The following is a 15,830-nucleotide window of genomic DNA, read 5'->3' on the forward strand; positions in this document are numbered from 1 at the left end:
CACACATGATTAGACATAACCTCAGTGAATGGCCGGAATCGTGAACTAATCATGCCGGCTGACGGCCCTGTAGAGCTGCGTCAATGCCTTGGATGCACGTCTAGCCTATCCCCACACAATCTAAAAGCCAAGGCAAGCCATCCGAGAGAACCCTGGCTGAAAGGCATCCCCGTCTGGCTTAGCGAGCAGCAGCTTCAAACCCGGCAATTCACAACTGGAGATGCTTAATCGTCTTTGTGCCTGTCAAGACAGAGCGAGGGCAACACAGCAGCGAGCTCGTAGCAGTTCCAGAGATCTTGGGAAACACAAACTGTCAGCGTGGCATGTTTAAGCAGACAAGAAGCCAATCAACTACCTCGAGTTGACCGAATATTGCATCGTGGTCTAAAATCCGAGACATCGGCAGGGAAAGTTGGTGGGCGAATGTGCAAAGGAAAGGGTAAGCATGAGGTTAGAGGGTGCAAGGTGATGGCCGTGCAGGGGCGTGGACAGAGACGACAGATATCGATTGTTAGACAGGTAGATCGAATAAGAATTAAGCGTGTTCCTCCTCGATTGCGACTCATCGAAGTCAGCTGATAGAGATGTCACCGATCACTACGGTATTAGAATTCCTCGATGTAAGTTGCCCTACAGCGCTGGCTGCTTGGTAATCGGATACAGCATAAATGGCGACGGAGTCACAATTGCATGGACGTGTTGTTGTTCTCGAAGCCACCGTCCGAATTTAGGGTTGAGTATGAAACAAAAACAACTCACATGACATGTTTGAAGCAATCTTGTGCCTGTTGTTCGTCGATGGTAGGACGGAGAAAGCGGAGGCCAATCTCCGGCCTGGGCGCGGAAGGACAAGGAGGTGAAGCCGGAGAGAGTGGAGTCGCTCACTCCGGGCTCGGAAGTAGACCCACCAATTCCAAGCCGGACAGGAAGCTGTGTTGGACACGTATTCATGCCGTGACGAATCGTGCGACACGATGCTTGAACGGAGGCTGGACCGGATCGCCAGAAATCAGCAGGGGATGAATTGGCGGCAGCATCGCCGAGCGCGGGACTAACCGCCCGAACTTGGTCATGGAAAGACTCCGAGGCCATTGTATATGGCCGCTGGAGGTTGGGCACCGGGCCCGTGCAAGCATCAAGCATGGATGGTCATTGCGGCAAAGCTATCTACCTATTGCACCTGTCAAATAGAAGCGTCAGCGCCGCAAGCGCGATGAAACAAGTGACAGCACACTTGAGCAATTTCTTTCTTTATCTTCTGAGGAGGAATCCTAAAGAAATGAAGAGGCACTGTCGCAAGTAAACAAAGCACATTCTTGCTCCTGCTATGAGTCAACTTTACAATAACCTCAAAACTTAGACGGCCAAGCTCGGAGCCTCAATTCAATCGCGACAACCAGTCACAAGCCCCAGACATGGATGGTAGACAGCTTGTCACGACCAGGCTTAGCAGCGGTGCTTCGATATCCCACGTGTACCCCGCGCTGCACTCACGTCTGGCATTAACTTGGTGTAGATCGGGTTCATTGTTGGTACCCGAGCAAAGGAGTTGAGCCAGCTTGGGCAAAGGTCTACGCCCAGTTAGGCACGAAGGTGAAGAAGGCTCCGGAGGCGGGCTAAACACGGCACTTTGGTGGAGGCGTAGATCAACGGAGACATGAGAAATCGTGATGGCGTTTTACGCGCCTCTTGAGGATAATCAGGCGTCTCTCAGCTCTGTAGTACGAGGGTTCAATATTCATGATTGACTTCGCAGAGGCACAGCCGTTTGGCGAGCTCGGCATGGCTATCCTACTCTGTGTATCTTGTCCTACCTCGTCGAGCCCTTGTGCCATGTGTGCACAAGCCCGATCTGCCTAGAAGAGCGGTTGAGATTCAGGCCTGTCATTTACCTGTCACCTATCGGGAACGGTCCATCTAACGGCGAACAAACCTGTTACGCTTCTTCTTGTTCCCTCGAGGTATTGGATGGAGCAAAATCTGTAGCCAGCCGTGATTTATCTCAACATGGCCATTACAGTGCCGAGCGCAGCATTCAAAGCAGTTCTGTTCACTGGTAAGAAACTACAATTCCTCGAGGGCGACCCACAATCCTTCTCTTCTTCTTCTGGGAGGGGTGTGTCATCAGCCTCGTTCAGGTGTGTAATGCGGGTTTTGGCACCGGATATCGTTGGTGACTGGCAGACAGCGAAGGCGAGGAAGATTCGAAAAGAATCGTTGGATCAAAGGCTCTGAACAAGATCCACAGTTGGGCCTGACTGCTTGGGACTGGCGCCAGTCATGCAAAGGCATTCCCTGTAAGATAACACCCAGGCCCGCTGGAAAGTCTCTCAACAATCCCTCAAATGCGGGCTTTCAGGGCACCATCTGGGGTCGTGTCGACAGATCAGATCCATTCTCGGCGGCGAGGGCTGGGTCGGGTTTCTGGGTCGCTAGGATTCGGGATTGGAAAGCGTCTAAGTTAGCGGGCAGCTTTTATCGACAGCGAGCCAGTGATTAACCGCCTCACTTGATGATGAGTATGTGTATGGCTTATCGATTGTTTGCTGGTTTTTTGTATCGCGAATGTTTCTCAATTTGGGACAACTCACATGACAATTCAATGAGTTAACAGGATCCATGTGTAATCCTGACATGGATTGTTCTGAATTGATGGCTGAAGTCGGTGAAAATGAGCCAGATCTTGGGGGCTTGGTGGCTGGTCACCTTTGGCCATCATCGATAATGCGCTTGTAGTTTCAATATCGTGATCATATAAACGGCTAAGAATAATCGGCAAGACTAGAAAGAAGAGATTTTCCATCCGAAAGACCATATCGACTGACAATCGTTTTGGCCGTTGAATCAATACAGGCATACCCCAGCATACCTAGTCTTGAGAGTGACTCGAAGCTTACGGATAGTGAAAACTCCATCATCCAGCTCGCTTGCTTGTTGGTGGCCGTGAGCGGGATGGCTCCATAATCCATTCCATTCAGCACCACGACCAGCAAAGCACAACAGCAAAAGTGAGGACCCTGGGTTTGAATACAGTAGCCACCCCCACCTCTTCAATTTCTGGCATGATTGTTTTCCATGGTATTTTGAGTTTTTCAATATTCAGAAGGGAATGGTAGACGGGAATTTGGAGTGGAAAAGAGAATCTGGGGCAACTATGTTGCTTAGCTGAGCAGGAGAAAATGCCAACTGCCAACGCATTGAGTGAGGCGGGCCGGAGCGAGAGACCCTCACCTCAAGGCTCCCCTGCCACCTCTGAAGTGTCCATGGTGAGTGAGAGACAAAGATGCTGACGAATACAATACAGCGCATTCAGGAGTCATTGACACTCACTATCCGTACATGAGTCGGGAAGCAAGAGGCGGGAAGCATGAACGAACGGACGGATGTCTATGTTTGTGGCTGCTGTGTTAATAATAGTGCACGTAGTGATCCGTTGCTGGATGAACGAGGGTCGAGTGAGCGAGCGAGCGAGTGTCTGCGTCTGTCTCTGTCTCACTGGCTGACTTTTTCTGGTGCTGATGAATCAAGATATTTTGGGTAAAACGGACGAGTAAAAACAGACGACAACCAATCTCTATCTGCGTCTTGTTCTGCTTTTGTGTCAGTGCCTTCGTCATTGCTCTCAGCGACTTGACGTGGTTGATTTGATTTGATTTGACTGACTGCAGTGTGCAGTTCCATTGCTGTGCTGGCTCCAGCGTTGAGTCGCTTGATTGATCGTCCATCGTCCCGTGGTGTAGAGCCACCCCTCCCTTTTCACTGACGAGATCCTCCCTTGCTTCCTCTAGAGTCGCACCTTGAGGTGGGTTTACTCACACGCCCATCCACACACCTGCGCTCTCTCATTCTTTCTCATTTCCCTCCTCCTTCTCTGTCAATTGTGTAGAGTTTTCTATCACCTCAAGCTCGAGGTGTCGAGTCGTCCATGGTACGATCCAATTCGTGTTGTCCACATGACTCCTCGTTGGGCTTAAATCAAATAGCCTCTCATCACTGGCTCATTCTATCAAAACGTCAACGGCCACAACGTCCTGTGGCTGCTTGTCCGCCCTGGGCGGTAATAGTGCTACATTACAACTAAAACTACCGGTAACAGATGGATCTGAATACCTACACACCCCCCACACTCCGAGGTAGGTCTGCTTCAGAAAATGCTGAACCCCCCCAGGCCCTGAAATTACCACCACCTGGGCACTTTTATTAAAAACAGACCATCCCGTCCATCCATGCCCATCGCTTCTCCCCCCTCCTCCCCTCCTTCTTGTCTTGTCTTTCTCCCACGACAGTTTGATATATTGTCTTTTTAAAACAAACATATTTCTTCGATTCCTCCTCGCTCTGCTCTCGCTTCCAGTCGAGCATTATATTCTCCTCGATCAACATTATAGCACCAGCATCTACCAATCATCGAACATTACATATCCGTCGCTACTAGCGTCTCCATCGAAAAGCGCCCTGGTGTATGCCACTATCGTCACCGCCTTCTGTATCCAACTCACCAGCGACATTTTACTCACGACTTTTTTCGGCTGCAGCTGTCTTGGTCAACGAATTCGACTTCCTTCACATGTCGCTTGTTAGGTTTCACGAAAGGGGACGTTAAAGCATTGCGTTCGCGATCGCAGATACCATCAACATCAACGCCACTGGCGCTCTCACCGCCTGGAGTTGCGATCTCATCCATTCACTGTGCCGTCCCACCTAGCGTGGTCCCTGTTCGATCCCGTGGAACCCCCTCATCGAATTGACTCTTTTTCGAGCCGAATTCGCTCTCAAGTTTCTCCGATCTTCTAACTACACCATGTCCAACCACGTCTGCTACGTCGAGGATGCCGAGGAGGATTCCGGCAGCTCTGTCCTCGAGGGCATCCAATCCACCCGTCGCTATGCTGTCTCTGAAGCTCCTGGCCCCGCTAGTCCACCTAAGGAACGTCCCAACACAGGAAAGTCTCGAGGTGAAACCAGGAGATATTCCAGCAGGCGACACGTTTCTCCTCCCAGTGAAGGGCTCTCTGATGAAGAGCCCCCTCGCAGGGAAGAGCGTCCCCGCCGAGACTACGAACGTGAAGCTCGCGAACAGCGCGACAAAGATCGACGTCGTAAAGAGCGCAAGCAGAAGGAAGCTGCTGAGCAGCAACAACGGAGGGTCCGAGCCGAAGCCAAACCACCCAAGGAACGTGAGCCCAAGCCTGTGAGAAGACCTCGCCCAACATCACTTACTCACACCAAGACTGAGCCTGTTGTTCAACAATATCGCCGAGGTCGTGTCGAGGATCCCTCCTGTTACGGTGTCCAGCAGCCTGCCGTCTCTGGCATGCGCCCCCGTGCTCAGACTCGACCTCATAGCTATTACCCTGGACAAACCGCTCCCCCAATTTCCAATGCTGGCTGGCACCATGCCCAAGCTTCTCAACCTTCTTTCCCCGTCGGATCATTCCCGCCACCACCTTACTTCCCTGGAGGACAGTCTCCCTCAGTGGTCGGCGTTCCGCCTTCGCCTGGCCCAGGTGCTGGAACACCTGGGTTCTTTGATATGCCTTCGCAGCAGGCCAGCGCCCACCTCAGAAACCGTTTTGAGCGGCCAGCTTCATCCATGGGTTTCCGTCAACAGCAGCCTTCACCATCAAACGTTGGGTATCCTCAGGATGACTTTGAGGAGGAGGAACAGCCTGATCCCCGTCTCATTAGACGTGCCTCTCGCTCCAAGAGGCCTCAACAGAATGACGAGGATCGCCGGCGTATGCCTCCTCCTGACAGCATCCCACGACCCAAGTCTGCGATGCCTCCTCCAACCACTCCATTCCGCCCCCCTCCTCAGTCATTGACAAGGCAAAAGACGAGGACTCCCTCGCGGCCACCGCCTTCGGGTCGTAGCCGCGTTGGGTTCGTTGATCAAGGCTATGACGATGAAGACTACAATGACAGTCCCGGCCTTTTTGCGGACTCTCCTGAAGCCAATTTCGATCGTCGTACAGCTTTGGCCCGTACTCGACGCAGTTCTGTCGCCTATGAGCATCATGGTGCTGATCTTGTACCCGCTCGCACTCGACGAGGCTCTGTTGCATATGAACAGCGTGGAATCGACATTGTGCCTGCCCGAACTCGACGAGATTCCTACTACGAAGATCGTTCACTTGGTGGTGGAGGTGTCAGTTTGGATGAGGATAAGTACCTGGACGCCATGCGATACCAGGACGACATCAATGGCGGTCCCGCCATGCCATTGACTGCTGAAACCCTACGCAAAGCTAGCAACCCTCGGCTTGGCGGCGGGAGCAGTCGAAGTAGCGGCAGCCATGATGATAGCGAGTATAAGCGAAGCAACACCACTGGTCTCACTCGTTCTTCTTCAAGCGACACTGACAATGTCACGATCAAAGTGTCAGGCTCGGCTGTCGTGCGAGTGTCGGGTGCTGAGATTGAGTGCGGCGATGGAGGCGAGATCACATTTTCAAGACCTACCGGCAGCTCTAGAGTTGGCAGCGACCGTGCTAGCAGTTACTACCAGCTTGAAGATGTCCGCAGCCGAGTAGAACAGAAGGCTCTCCCTTACCGACCACACACCCCCAGTCGTTCTGACTCACATCATCGTGGATATTCTGGAAACCATGCACCATATGATCCGTCCTTTGCCATGGACGACTACATTTACTGATGATTTTTTTTTTCTTATGAGAGATGACAAAGTTGATGATAAGCGCGTTATGCATTTTTGTTTTTTGAACTATATCTATTTCTTATTTCTTATTTCCTGCATACAAATGTCTACGGGATGGGCAGCGTTTCGCCTATAATCTTGAATCTTGGCCATCGATGAGCATTCCGGTGGACGTTTTGGTTACATTCAAGGTGCGGTCTTGAGCTCAGAGTTGAATTCATACACTGAGCTCCCTGTATTCTTGAATCAGACCCTCCCGTTGGCTTCGTGGCAGAAAGTTGATACCCCAAAAGCGGTGATGGTGGAAGCATCCAGTTGATGGTTCAGCTGAGTTACCAGCCCGGCTCTCCTACCTCGAGGTACCAGTACCAACAGCGCTACTGAAAGCTCAACTTTTTCATTCGCAAATCATGTACGCCCAGATGGGATATTTTGGAGTTTGGTTTGTCGTAGTGGAAGGGCACCAGTATGTCCACAACGAACATATGTCTTTACCTTGTGGTGGCTTTGAACCGAAGTGTATTTTTCCGATGCCAGGTCTTTGCTACCTACAGGGTGTAGATTCATGTTGAAGTGGATTGGCCTTGATTGGACTGGGACTAGACGATTTTCCATTGTTTGTCTGCACCCCTTTTTGCTGCGATCTGATCAGTAGGAGATACCTGTGGATGGGTTACGGATTTGGCTTGTGTATTGCATTGTTGAGCATGGTGTAAGAGGAGGAATTTGAGACTTGGCTGGGACTACCATTGGACCCTTGTCATCAGAACGATAGATTGTACGGGCAAACGAGGTTCGCGCCTCTATCTGCTGCCCGGCAGAGAATAATCTTATGTTACAACCAGCATGACATGCATGTTTGGCTTCTCTACTTGTTCCGAGACATTAAATGGTGACCTGTGACAAGATCTTCGGCTGAAGGATCTTGGTCGAAACGGAAGATATTGTTTTGGAATGGAGAGACTGAGAGAGTAACAAGACAAAGACTGGGTGGGTGGATATGATTGAGTTTAACCATAGCATAACAATGGAAGCATGTTGTTGGCCGTCCCTTTTTCTCCTGTCTCAGGTGTCTGGGTTTGTGCATAAGAAACTGGCGATCTGTAGTATGTGTAGATTATTCACCGCCCCAGAACAGCTTTCGTCCGGTGTAAGCGCCCGAGATATTCATGCAAACGTGAGCAGTGCAGTTGCAGACACTGTCTCAGGGGTCGGAATCAAACATGGTCCGTCAGGTCTCAAATATGTAGCCTAGTGGCATTCCACTGTCAAATTTGAACAGAGTGCTTAATGCAAACCTTAGGTAGGGACAATAGCTGTCTCACAAAGGCCGGCGCTACTGCCTAGAATCTTCTCTTCATGCGGGCTAAAATAGAGCTCGTCAGTTCCATTCTCAAGATGCACGAATAAAACTCGAAGGGGGCGTGTGCATTGCAAATCTGGAACATTAAAGTCGTGGACAGCTGTTATTGGTTGATGACTAAATGGGCTTTCTGTGCGAGGTTGCCCAGTCAGCGATCGAGCATTGTTTACTTTCGACGTCATTTGAAGATTGTGGCTGGATTCTGGTGATGAGATCGAAAGAAAAGCTATTGAAACTGTTCCAAACTTGAGAAGGAAATCATTGGAGCCCTGATTCGATATCTTTCAAGATTATTGCCTTATTTCATGTTTGTATCAAGCTTTGAGAGCGTTGCAAGCATTCTGACGCGCACGTTGAGGCTGCCCAACCACCCGCTGCGTATCCCAGCCACGCACTTTACAGGCCTCGTTTCTGGGTTAACCAAGCACCATCGCCCAGCGTGAGCCACGCAACACTTTCTCTCACCATTATTTCTCTCTCATTGTCTGAGAAAACACACTATTTCCATAATCAACACTACACGGCTCATTTAACGATAACCATTACTTACCACACTCATTCGATTGATACATCAAGAATACTCACGTCAACTGCTTGGTCTCATTTACGATTGAGCTCGGCTGGGCTACAGCACCCTGAGCCTAGCTTGCGCAAAACCATACTCGACTGAGACCTCTTCATTCTACTACTCCATTCCATCATGGCACCCGCTATTATCCGCTCATTGCGCAGTGCATCTTCAATCACACAGCACGCCCCTCGTGCTGCCGAGGCCTTTTCCACACTCTCGGGACATTTGTTGGAGGGCAGTAAAGTGCTGCTAGCTCGAGATGATAAAGACGACGACAAGAACGATAGACACAAACCATCAGTCGAGCCTGAATCAGGCTCGTTCGACCCTCACGACATCAGCAATGCCGGTTTCTTCTTCCTTTTTGCTCTGATCGGTGTGGCGTTCGTGTGTACCGGTATCTGGTTTTTCTTCTGGGCAAAGAACGGTGGCTTCCAATTCAAGGAAACAGATTGGGATGACTACAAATCTACGGTTCTTCGGCGCACCGGGCCTAACGGCACTATTCTCTCAAACGCAACTCGGCCAACAAACCTCGGTGGTGGCAGTGTATACAAGGACGTGGACGACGACAACACGACTGTAGTCACAGAGAGCACAACACTTACCGGTATCACAGCTGGAGCAAGCGACATTGGTGCACGTGAGAAGCGACGCCGCAAGCAAGAAAAGCGAGACCGTGAGCGTGCGAAGAAGGGCAAGAAGACCAACCGTCACGTTGGTGAAGCGGGCGTTGAAGATGAGGAAGCCGAACTTGCAGCCAAAAAGGAACTCCGCAGCTATCGCCATGAAAGACCAGCCCGCGTCGGTGGACTGAACAAGGAGAGTGAAGGTTCCGAATGGGACGGCTCTACCAACCCCGGCACTGAATCTAACGTCTCAACAAACCTTCTTTCTGACCGTCAGACCACTCCTACAGCCACACCTACCAAGGCCACTGGCGGCATCCGCAAGGTCTACTCTACCGCTGATCGTCGGGAGAACCGTGAGGCAGAGCGCATGCGCGCCGAGGCCCGTCGTCTTCGTGAAGCTGGCCGGGCAGCCCGTCGCGATTTCAGTTATCAGCGTGCTGAGAGCTATACCCGCGCCGACAGCCAGGTCAGCGAGAGTCTCCTCGACGGATCACAGGTGACCCGTACCACAGACGATAGTGGCGACCTGGGTACCAAGAGTTATCACCACCCGATGCCTGAGCTGAGGGAGCTTGAAAGGGAGAGGGCCAGGGAGGAGAGACGGGCACGAAGAGCGCAGAGAGAATATCGACGGGGACGAGGAGAGGAGTGTTAAATTAAAGTTGACGTGATATGGGTATGACGAAAGTCTTGAATGGTCTATAAGGTAAAATGCGATTTTCTTGCTTCGGGCTTGGGTTGGGTCCACTGCGTGCATGTAGATGTATAACGTTAATGTAAATAGGCATGGCAACGGTTTCTCATGGACATGAATTGATATGTTGAGATTGTTAGAATATGAGATAGGCAATGCACTGAATAAACATGATGCTCTCGCTTGCATGAAAATGAAGTCATGGTCGTGAACGTGTAGATATAAGTTGACGTATCATTAATGCCAAGGTATTCGGGGCATTAAACTGAGGAGGTTTCAGCCATAATAGTTGCCAAGGTTATGATCTCGACTTTGCAACAACTTGTTTACTTTGACTAAAAAGGGCGAATAATGAAACTATCGTTCAATGTCTCACATGGCTCCCTAAACATGCTACTACCTTCCATAAGCAGTCCATGTTTCAGATACTTGGGATATTATTTAAGAATAATGTCAGGATTGTAGGATTTGACAATTCGTTGGCTGACGTATAATTCTTGGAAATTAGTAGACGCAAGGCGTATCGCGAACGCTCAAAATAGGATACGAGCTGAGATGCTCTGTTGTTTTGATGGACAAGGCGCTAAGATCCATGGAAGATGTGAAACCTGGGGGCGTCTTAGCTGTGAGGGGACAGGCACCGGGCCGAAACAAAAACGCATTTTGCATTGCTTGGTATTATTATCATGCGATATGTTGGAGACTGCGGTTGTTGTGAACGAGTGAGAGAGTGAGAGAGTGATTTAGGTGATTGGGGGGTCTCTTACTGTTCGCGTCACAGATACAATATCGTAAAAGTCAGTCAGTAGCCAAACTCACTCTCAACGTCGTCATCGGCGCCGCATTTCGATTCGCTTCGCTTCTTTTGGTTCCTGTCCTGGTCTGACAAGGTTCCAGGTCCAGGTTCATCAGCCACTTTGAGATTCCATTGACTGATGATGATCGTTCTGGCTCAGCCTTGGGAGACATGAGGCCCCACGCTGGATGTTAGTGCTATGCAGCGTCATGTGGTGACTTGCGCTAACACGATGCAAGCGCTATCATGTCCCATCAGCCCGCTCCCGCTGCTTCCGTCGACCCTTGGGCCCCCTCCTTAGGCTTCTCACTGAAGGCGATACCCCTGCGGGTGCCCCGTCGGGAAGTGGTAGCCCAGATCCCACTAGGAGGAGGTCACTGGTAACGTCCACTGTCTGCTTCGATGGGCTTATGACGATACCTAGTCTTTTGTCAGTGCTAGAGACAATTGTTCGCTGCTTGGATGAGCCTATTGTGTACATATATATTTAAATATTTCTCTAAGAAACTGTTGTTAAGTCAATGTCTCTCTAAAAGATCGCCTTAAAGAATCATCTCGCAACTTTTGATTTGCTGATAGTCCGCAGTTTGCGTTCAAGTGGCGATATCGCGTGGGCTAAAATCTAGTAGGCGTCTGTATTGCGCTGTAGGTAGCTAAGCAAGCTAAGGTAGGCTTATCCTCCTCCACATTTGATCCAATCCTCTAGCACTTAACGGCCAACCACCTCACCCAAAGACGCCTCGCTTCTCTCGTCTCTCCCTCCCCCGTCTTCGTCACTCTCCTCCTTCACCATCACCACCAAATCTTTTGGCGTCGTTCCCCATCCTCCTCAGGTTTATTCTCACCTTCTTTCGGCGTTTTCGATTCCTCCGTTCATCGATATTAGCGACTTCATCTTCGACTGGCTCCTCAGCCACGTCTCCTTTCTGCTTATCTCGCCGCGCGATTGATTCTTACATGTACTATTTGCGGCGGTGACGCCGTCCGCCAAGATCCGTGCCTTGATTGTCCCCGACCGACCGATCGATCGACTAATCCGCACAACACGATCTATACAATCCGACCCAAACGCAATTCTCCTTGAATTAATCCCTCGACCTCATCAAGATCAAGCAAATCGAATCAAAATCAAGAGGCGGACATTAAATACTTTGTCCGTCGCCCATCATGGGGCTCTCTTCCAACCCGTCGTCTGCCTTTACAGGCGTCGTCATCGGCCTCGTGTCATCCTTCGGCTCCATCGTCCTCATCGCCCTAGTCATCTTTATCTTCTGGGTTTCTGGCTGTGCGAGTACTGGTCGCATCATCCTCGATCGCCTCGGTCGACCTGGCGAATACGATGATGAACAAGCGTTCGCACGCGATGAGGCTGAGGCCCTCGAGGTCATGGATGATATGTCTCGCCAGGAATATCTACGTGCAAAAGGTATGTCACCAAAATTTTGCGCTCGCTAACCTGGCGAATGTATTTTACTAACGTCTGTTGCGTTCAAAAGCCTGGGTTACTGCCAACCCTCCCGAATCAATGCAGACTGATATCTCTCTGTCTCAATACCTCGCCATACAGGAAAAGGGTGTCTCCGCATGGGAATTTGAACCTGAACTGGAGATCGCCAACTGCTTTGTCGAAGCTCGTACTGAAATTGAATTTTTTGACTCGGAATGCACCGTCATGAGCAATCTTCCTGTTCCCAAACAAAACGATGTCTACTACTGGGAAGCCAAGATATACGAAAAGCCCGAAAACACTCTGCTTAGTATCGGCATGGCTACCAAACCTTATCCTCTTTTCCGACTGCCGGGTGAGTTTGCCACAATTTGATCTTCCACGATCATTTACTGATTTTGATGCCAGGATATCACAAGTACTCTGTCGGATATCAATCTACCGGTGCCCGTCGCTACAATCAACCATTCGGCGCGACTCCCTATGGTCCTCCACTAGTGCAGGGTGATGTCGTTGGTGTGGGTTATCGTCCTCGAACCGGTGCTATCTTCTTCACTCGCAATGGTAAGAAGCTCGAGGAGGTTGTTCACGGACTCAAGGCGCAAAACTTCTTCCCTGCCATCGGTGCAAATGGTCCTTCTACTATTCACGTCAACCTTGGTCAGGCCGGCTTCGTCTTCATTGAGGCCAACGTCAAGAAATGGGGTCTGGCTCCTGTGACTGGAAGCCTGGCTCCTCCGCCACCTTATGGATCCGAGCAGGGTAGCATACTGTTAGAAGCTGGCACCAAAGACGGCAATACTTATCCTCAAGGCAGGCAACACAGCCACTCCATCACTGCGAGCTCTTACAACACACGCAACCCATCTAACGATCTCAACCCTTCGCATGGACGAACACGCAGTGGTAACTTTCGCGTCCTTCCTCCAACAAGTCCCGGACCAGTCAGAAGCTCGACCGATATTTCTTTGGCTCATTTCGTACCCAACGAGGAGAACGGCGAAGCTAGCAGCAATGCCGCACCTCAGCAGGAGACGCACGAGCACAACCCTCTGCATCTGCATCTCGAGGATGCGACAAACCCGCCTCCTGAATACCAAAGTCCCGATCATTCAGGTAGCGAAGATGGTCGATATGGAAGTGACAGCGAGGAAGATACGCCTCTTATTCGCGTATTGAACCGCAGCCGAGGTAACTCTTCTGCTACGGTGCTTCCCTCACGGCAAACTTCAAGTCCTCGCCAACCGCCAGTACCCAGCTACAGCGACGCTATGCGGGAAGGAGCTGGTCGTGACCGTAGTGATAGTGCTCGATTACCGCCACCGAACCGAACGCCGTCCAATAGACCTCGCAGCAGCACTTCTGCTTGAGTGGGCATTCGAATGCGGCCTGCCCAGACACAAGTTTTTATACATGAACGTCTGAACATGACATGGAAGACGAACGACGATGCTTAAGAGATGCAGCATCGACAACATATGATACCGGAGTTGACAGGACCGATCCCCATACATGATCCATTTCAATCGTTGTTTTCTCGCACAGGCGCCTTGGAGTTTTGAGCATTGACAGGCGCACGTTTCCGAGGCAGAAGAGCCTCCAAACGGTCGGCAGTCGTCTTTTTTATTTTTATTTTTAGACAGAAAATCCGCTTCGGTCTCAGGGTTGTGAACCAGCTGGATATGAGTTCCTGGAAAGGGGACCGGAATGGAATATTGATACCAACAACCTGGATGGATTTGCGCTCCTTCTTCTCGTTTTCACGCTTCTTTGTTTCCTTAAACATGACTCACCACTACGTATCTGGGACTGATCGAAGAGCGCATGGTTGTTTAGATAGTGGCTCATGCACTGATGACTGTGAGGGCGTTGATGTTGGATGAGGCTTCGGTCGCTGCCTCATGATAAAATGGGCGACTTCGAGTTTGAGTATGAAGTAGTGGAAGTAGTCTCGACATGAATTCCCAACCACTTATACTATCGCAACCTTTCATGTGTCGATATCATGAAGCGAGGTGATGTGAAATGGCTTGAACATATTAGGGGTCTGGTGACTGCATATGTAGGCTTCATAATGTTTCGTTGAACATTAAAACTGCTAACTCTTAACAGTCATCAAATAACAGCAGCTAATAAAGAGAGACCTTTATACTACCTTCATTTTCCTGCGTTCATATTTGATGCCCGCAACATTTCCCCATCGACTAAATAAATCTACAAGATCTACAGAATGGCGACAGGAAGACTAGCAACTGGGTTGAAATGTATTTGCTTAAATGTACCTTTCATTCCGAGGTACTTGCGACTCAAGTCTATCCCCATGGCCCCGTTCAGAAAAAAGCCGGCGACAAGAAGATCAAATCCCCCAACTCAACCAGAAAGCAGTAGAAAATTATCTAGATACATTGGCTTTCATATTTCATATTAACTACCAGATTTTTTATCGATGATATCGAGATTTGTTGTGTGGAGTGGCCAAAAGCTGAGCGAGTCAATTATTTTGGTGCATGTATTGGAAAATGAAACGTACATAGCTCAGCTTAGTACTTGGTCGCTGTCAATCACAGTTTCCATTGTTGAAATCACATTTGTACCAATGGCATAAATGAGTGTAAACATCTTAGATTATCAATTAACCTCCGGGCCGAACATAAAAGAACTGCCACCAGACATCAATCTTCCCTACATATCCAAAAACATGATCGTAGCTAACATATAACAAACAAGCAGTCTATCCTCGCATGTTTCATATCACCCGAGCATACATATCCAGCCATGGCCTCTCTTAAAGAGCCAGGTAAATTCAAGTCAAAATGCAACTGTGCTTCTGTTCCGTGTTGTTCCATCGTTGCTCCAGGCTCTGCGAAGAGTCGGGCGCTGCAAGCACCTATCCCAAGCATACATACATCAAAAAATAAAACATGATTCAGAGCCAAACAAATGCTATCTCAAAACTCCCTTCAACGCCAAACTTTTTCCAGGCGCAGTAAAAAAACAAAAAACAGTCGCTATGCTTTCCGGATACGGTTCTTCCGCCATCTTTGGCGGAAACCGTAAGGAGTGAATTCTATAACCGATCGAAATCTCATAAGTCGTCATAAAGGAGTGTCTATCGGGTATCATAGTATGAAGGAATGTCGTTCCTCTGAGAGTGGGTATCATAAGGAGTGTGGAATATAACACGGCACTTCCAAATGCACGTGTTAGTCGAGTGGTAGGGAGTGTCAGCGTCGTTGACGCAGAGGTTTGGGTGTAGCGAGCGTTGAAGGAGTGTGATATACATGGCGCCTGCGTCGTTTTCGGAAAAAGCAGAACATCGAATTAAATCATAACAGTAACAACAGGTGAGGGTGAATCGAAGTCGGACTTGGTATCAGGTGGCTCGGCGTCGGGTATTGTCGTCATATTGGTGCATCACAGGGGGTCGTGCCAGAGGAGAAGGTAGGTGTGGGGCCGAGGACATGGATGAGGTATGGCGATGTCGTGGGAGCGGTGCGTTCGACGCGACGGGAGATTCGGGGAGAGGAAGCATGCCGAATTGCTCCGATTTGATATATGGAGATTGGGTGCTCGTCAGGGAAGTCATGTATAGACTCGGGTCCTCTGGAGGCGGGTATGTAGGTGTCGTGTTCATCCTGGGTGGTAACGGTCAATCCCCTAATGTTCTTT

The 15,830-nt window shown here is 49.9% G+C and overlaps 3 protein-coding genes; all 3 read left to right on the forward strand.

Moving 5' to 3' along the window:
- Positions 1-4,801: 4,801 nt before the first annotated feature.
- FFUJ_12161 (uncharacterized protein) lies at positions 4,802-6,655 on the forward strand (the record flags this gene model as incomplete). The annotated part of the gene is made up of 1 exon (XM_023581734.1): positions 4,802-6,655. The coding sequence occupies one exon, from the start codon at positions 4,802-4,804 to the stop codon at positions 6,653-6,655; it is 1,854 nt and encodes a 617-aa protein (XP_023434386.1).
- Positions 6,656-8,721: 2,066 nt separating this feature from the next.
- Positions 8,722-9,879, forward strand: FFUJ_12162 (uncharacterized protein; the record flags this gene model as incomplete). Its single annotated transcript, XM_023581735.1, has 1 exon — positions 8,722-9,879. One exon carries the CDS (start codon positions 8,722-8,724, stop codon positions 9,877-9,879), a length of 1,158 nt encoding a protein of 385 aa, XP_023434387.1.
- A 2,002-nt stretch (positions 9,880-11,881) lies between these two features.
- Positions 11,882-13,531, forward strand: FFUJ_12163 (related to SSH4-suppressor of SHR3; the record flags this gene model as incomplete). XM_023581736.1 has 3 exons in its annotated part: positions 11,882-12,140; positions 12,211-12,516; positions 12,570-13,531. The coding sequence occupies 3 exons, from the start codon at positions 11,882-11,884 to the stop codon at positions 13,529-13,531; spliced, it is 1,527 nt and encodes a 508-aa protein (XP_023434388.1).
- Between the last annotated feature and the right edge of the window lie 2,299 nt (positions 13,532-15,830).

Source organism: Fusarium fujikuroi, chromosome FFUJ_chr08 (genome assembly GCF_900079805.1).
Source record: "Fusarium fujikuroi IMI 58289 draft genome, chromosome FFUJ_chr08".
In the NCBI taxonomy this organism is placed as follows: Eukaryota; Fungi; Ascomycota; class Sordariomycetes; order Hypocreales; family Nectriaceae; genus Fusarium; species Fusarium fujikuroi.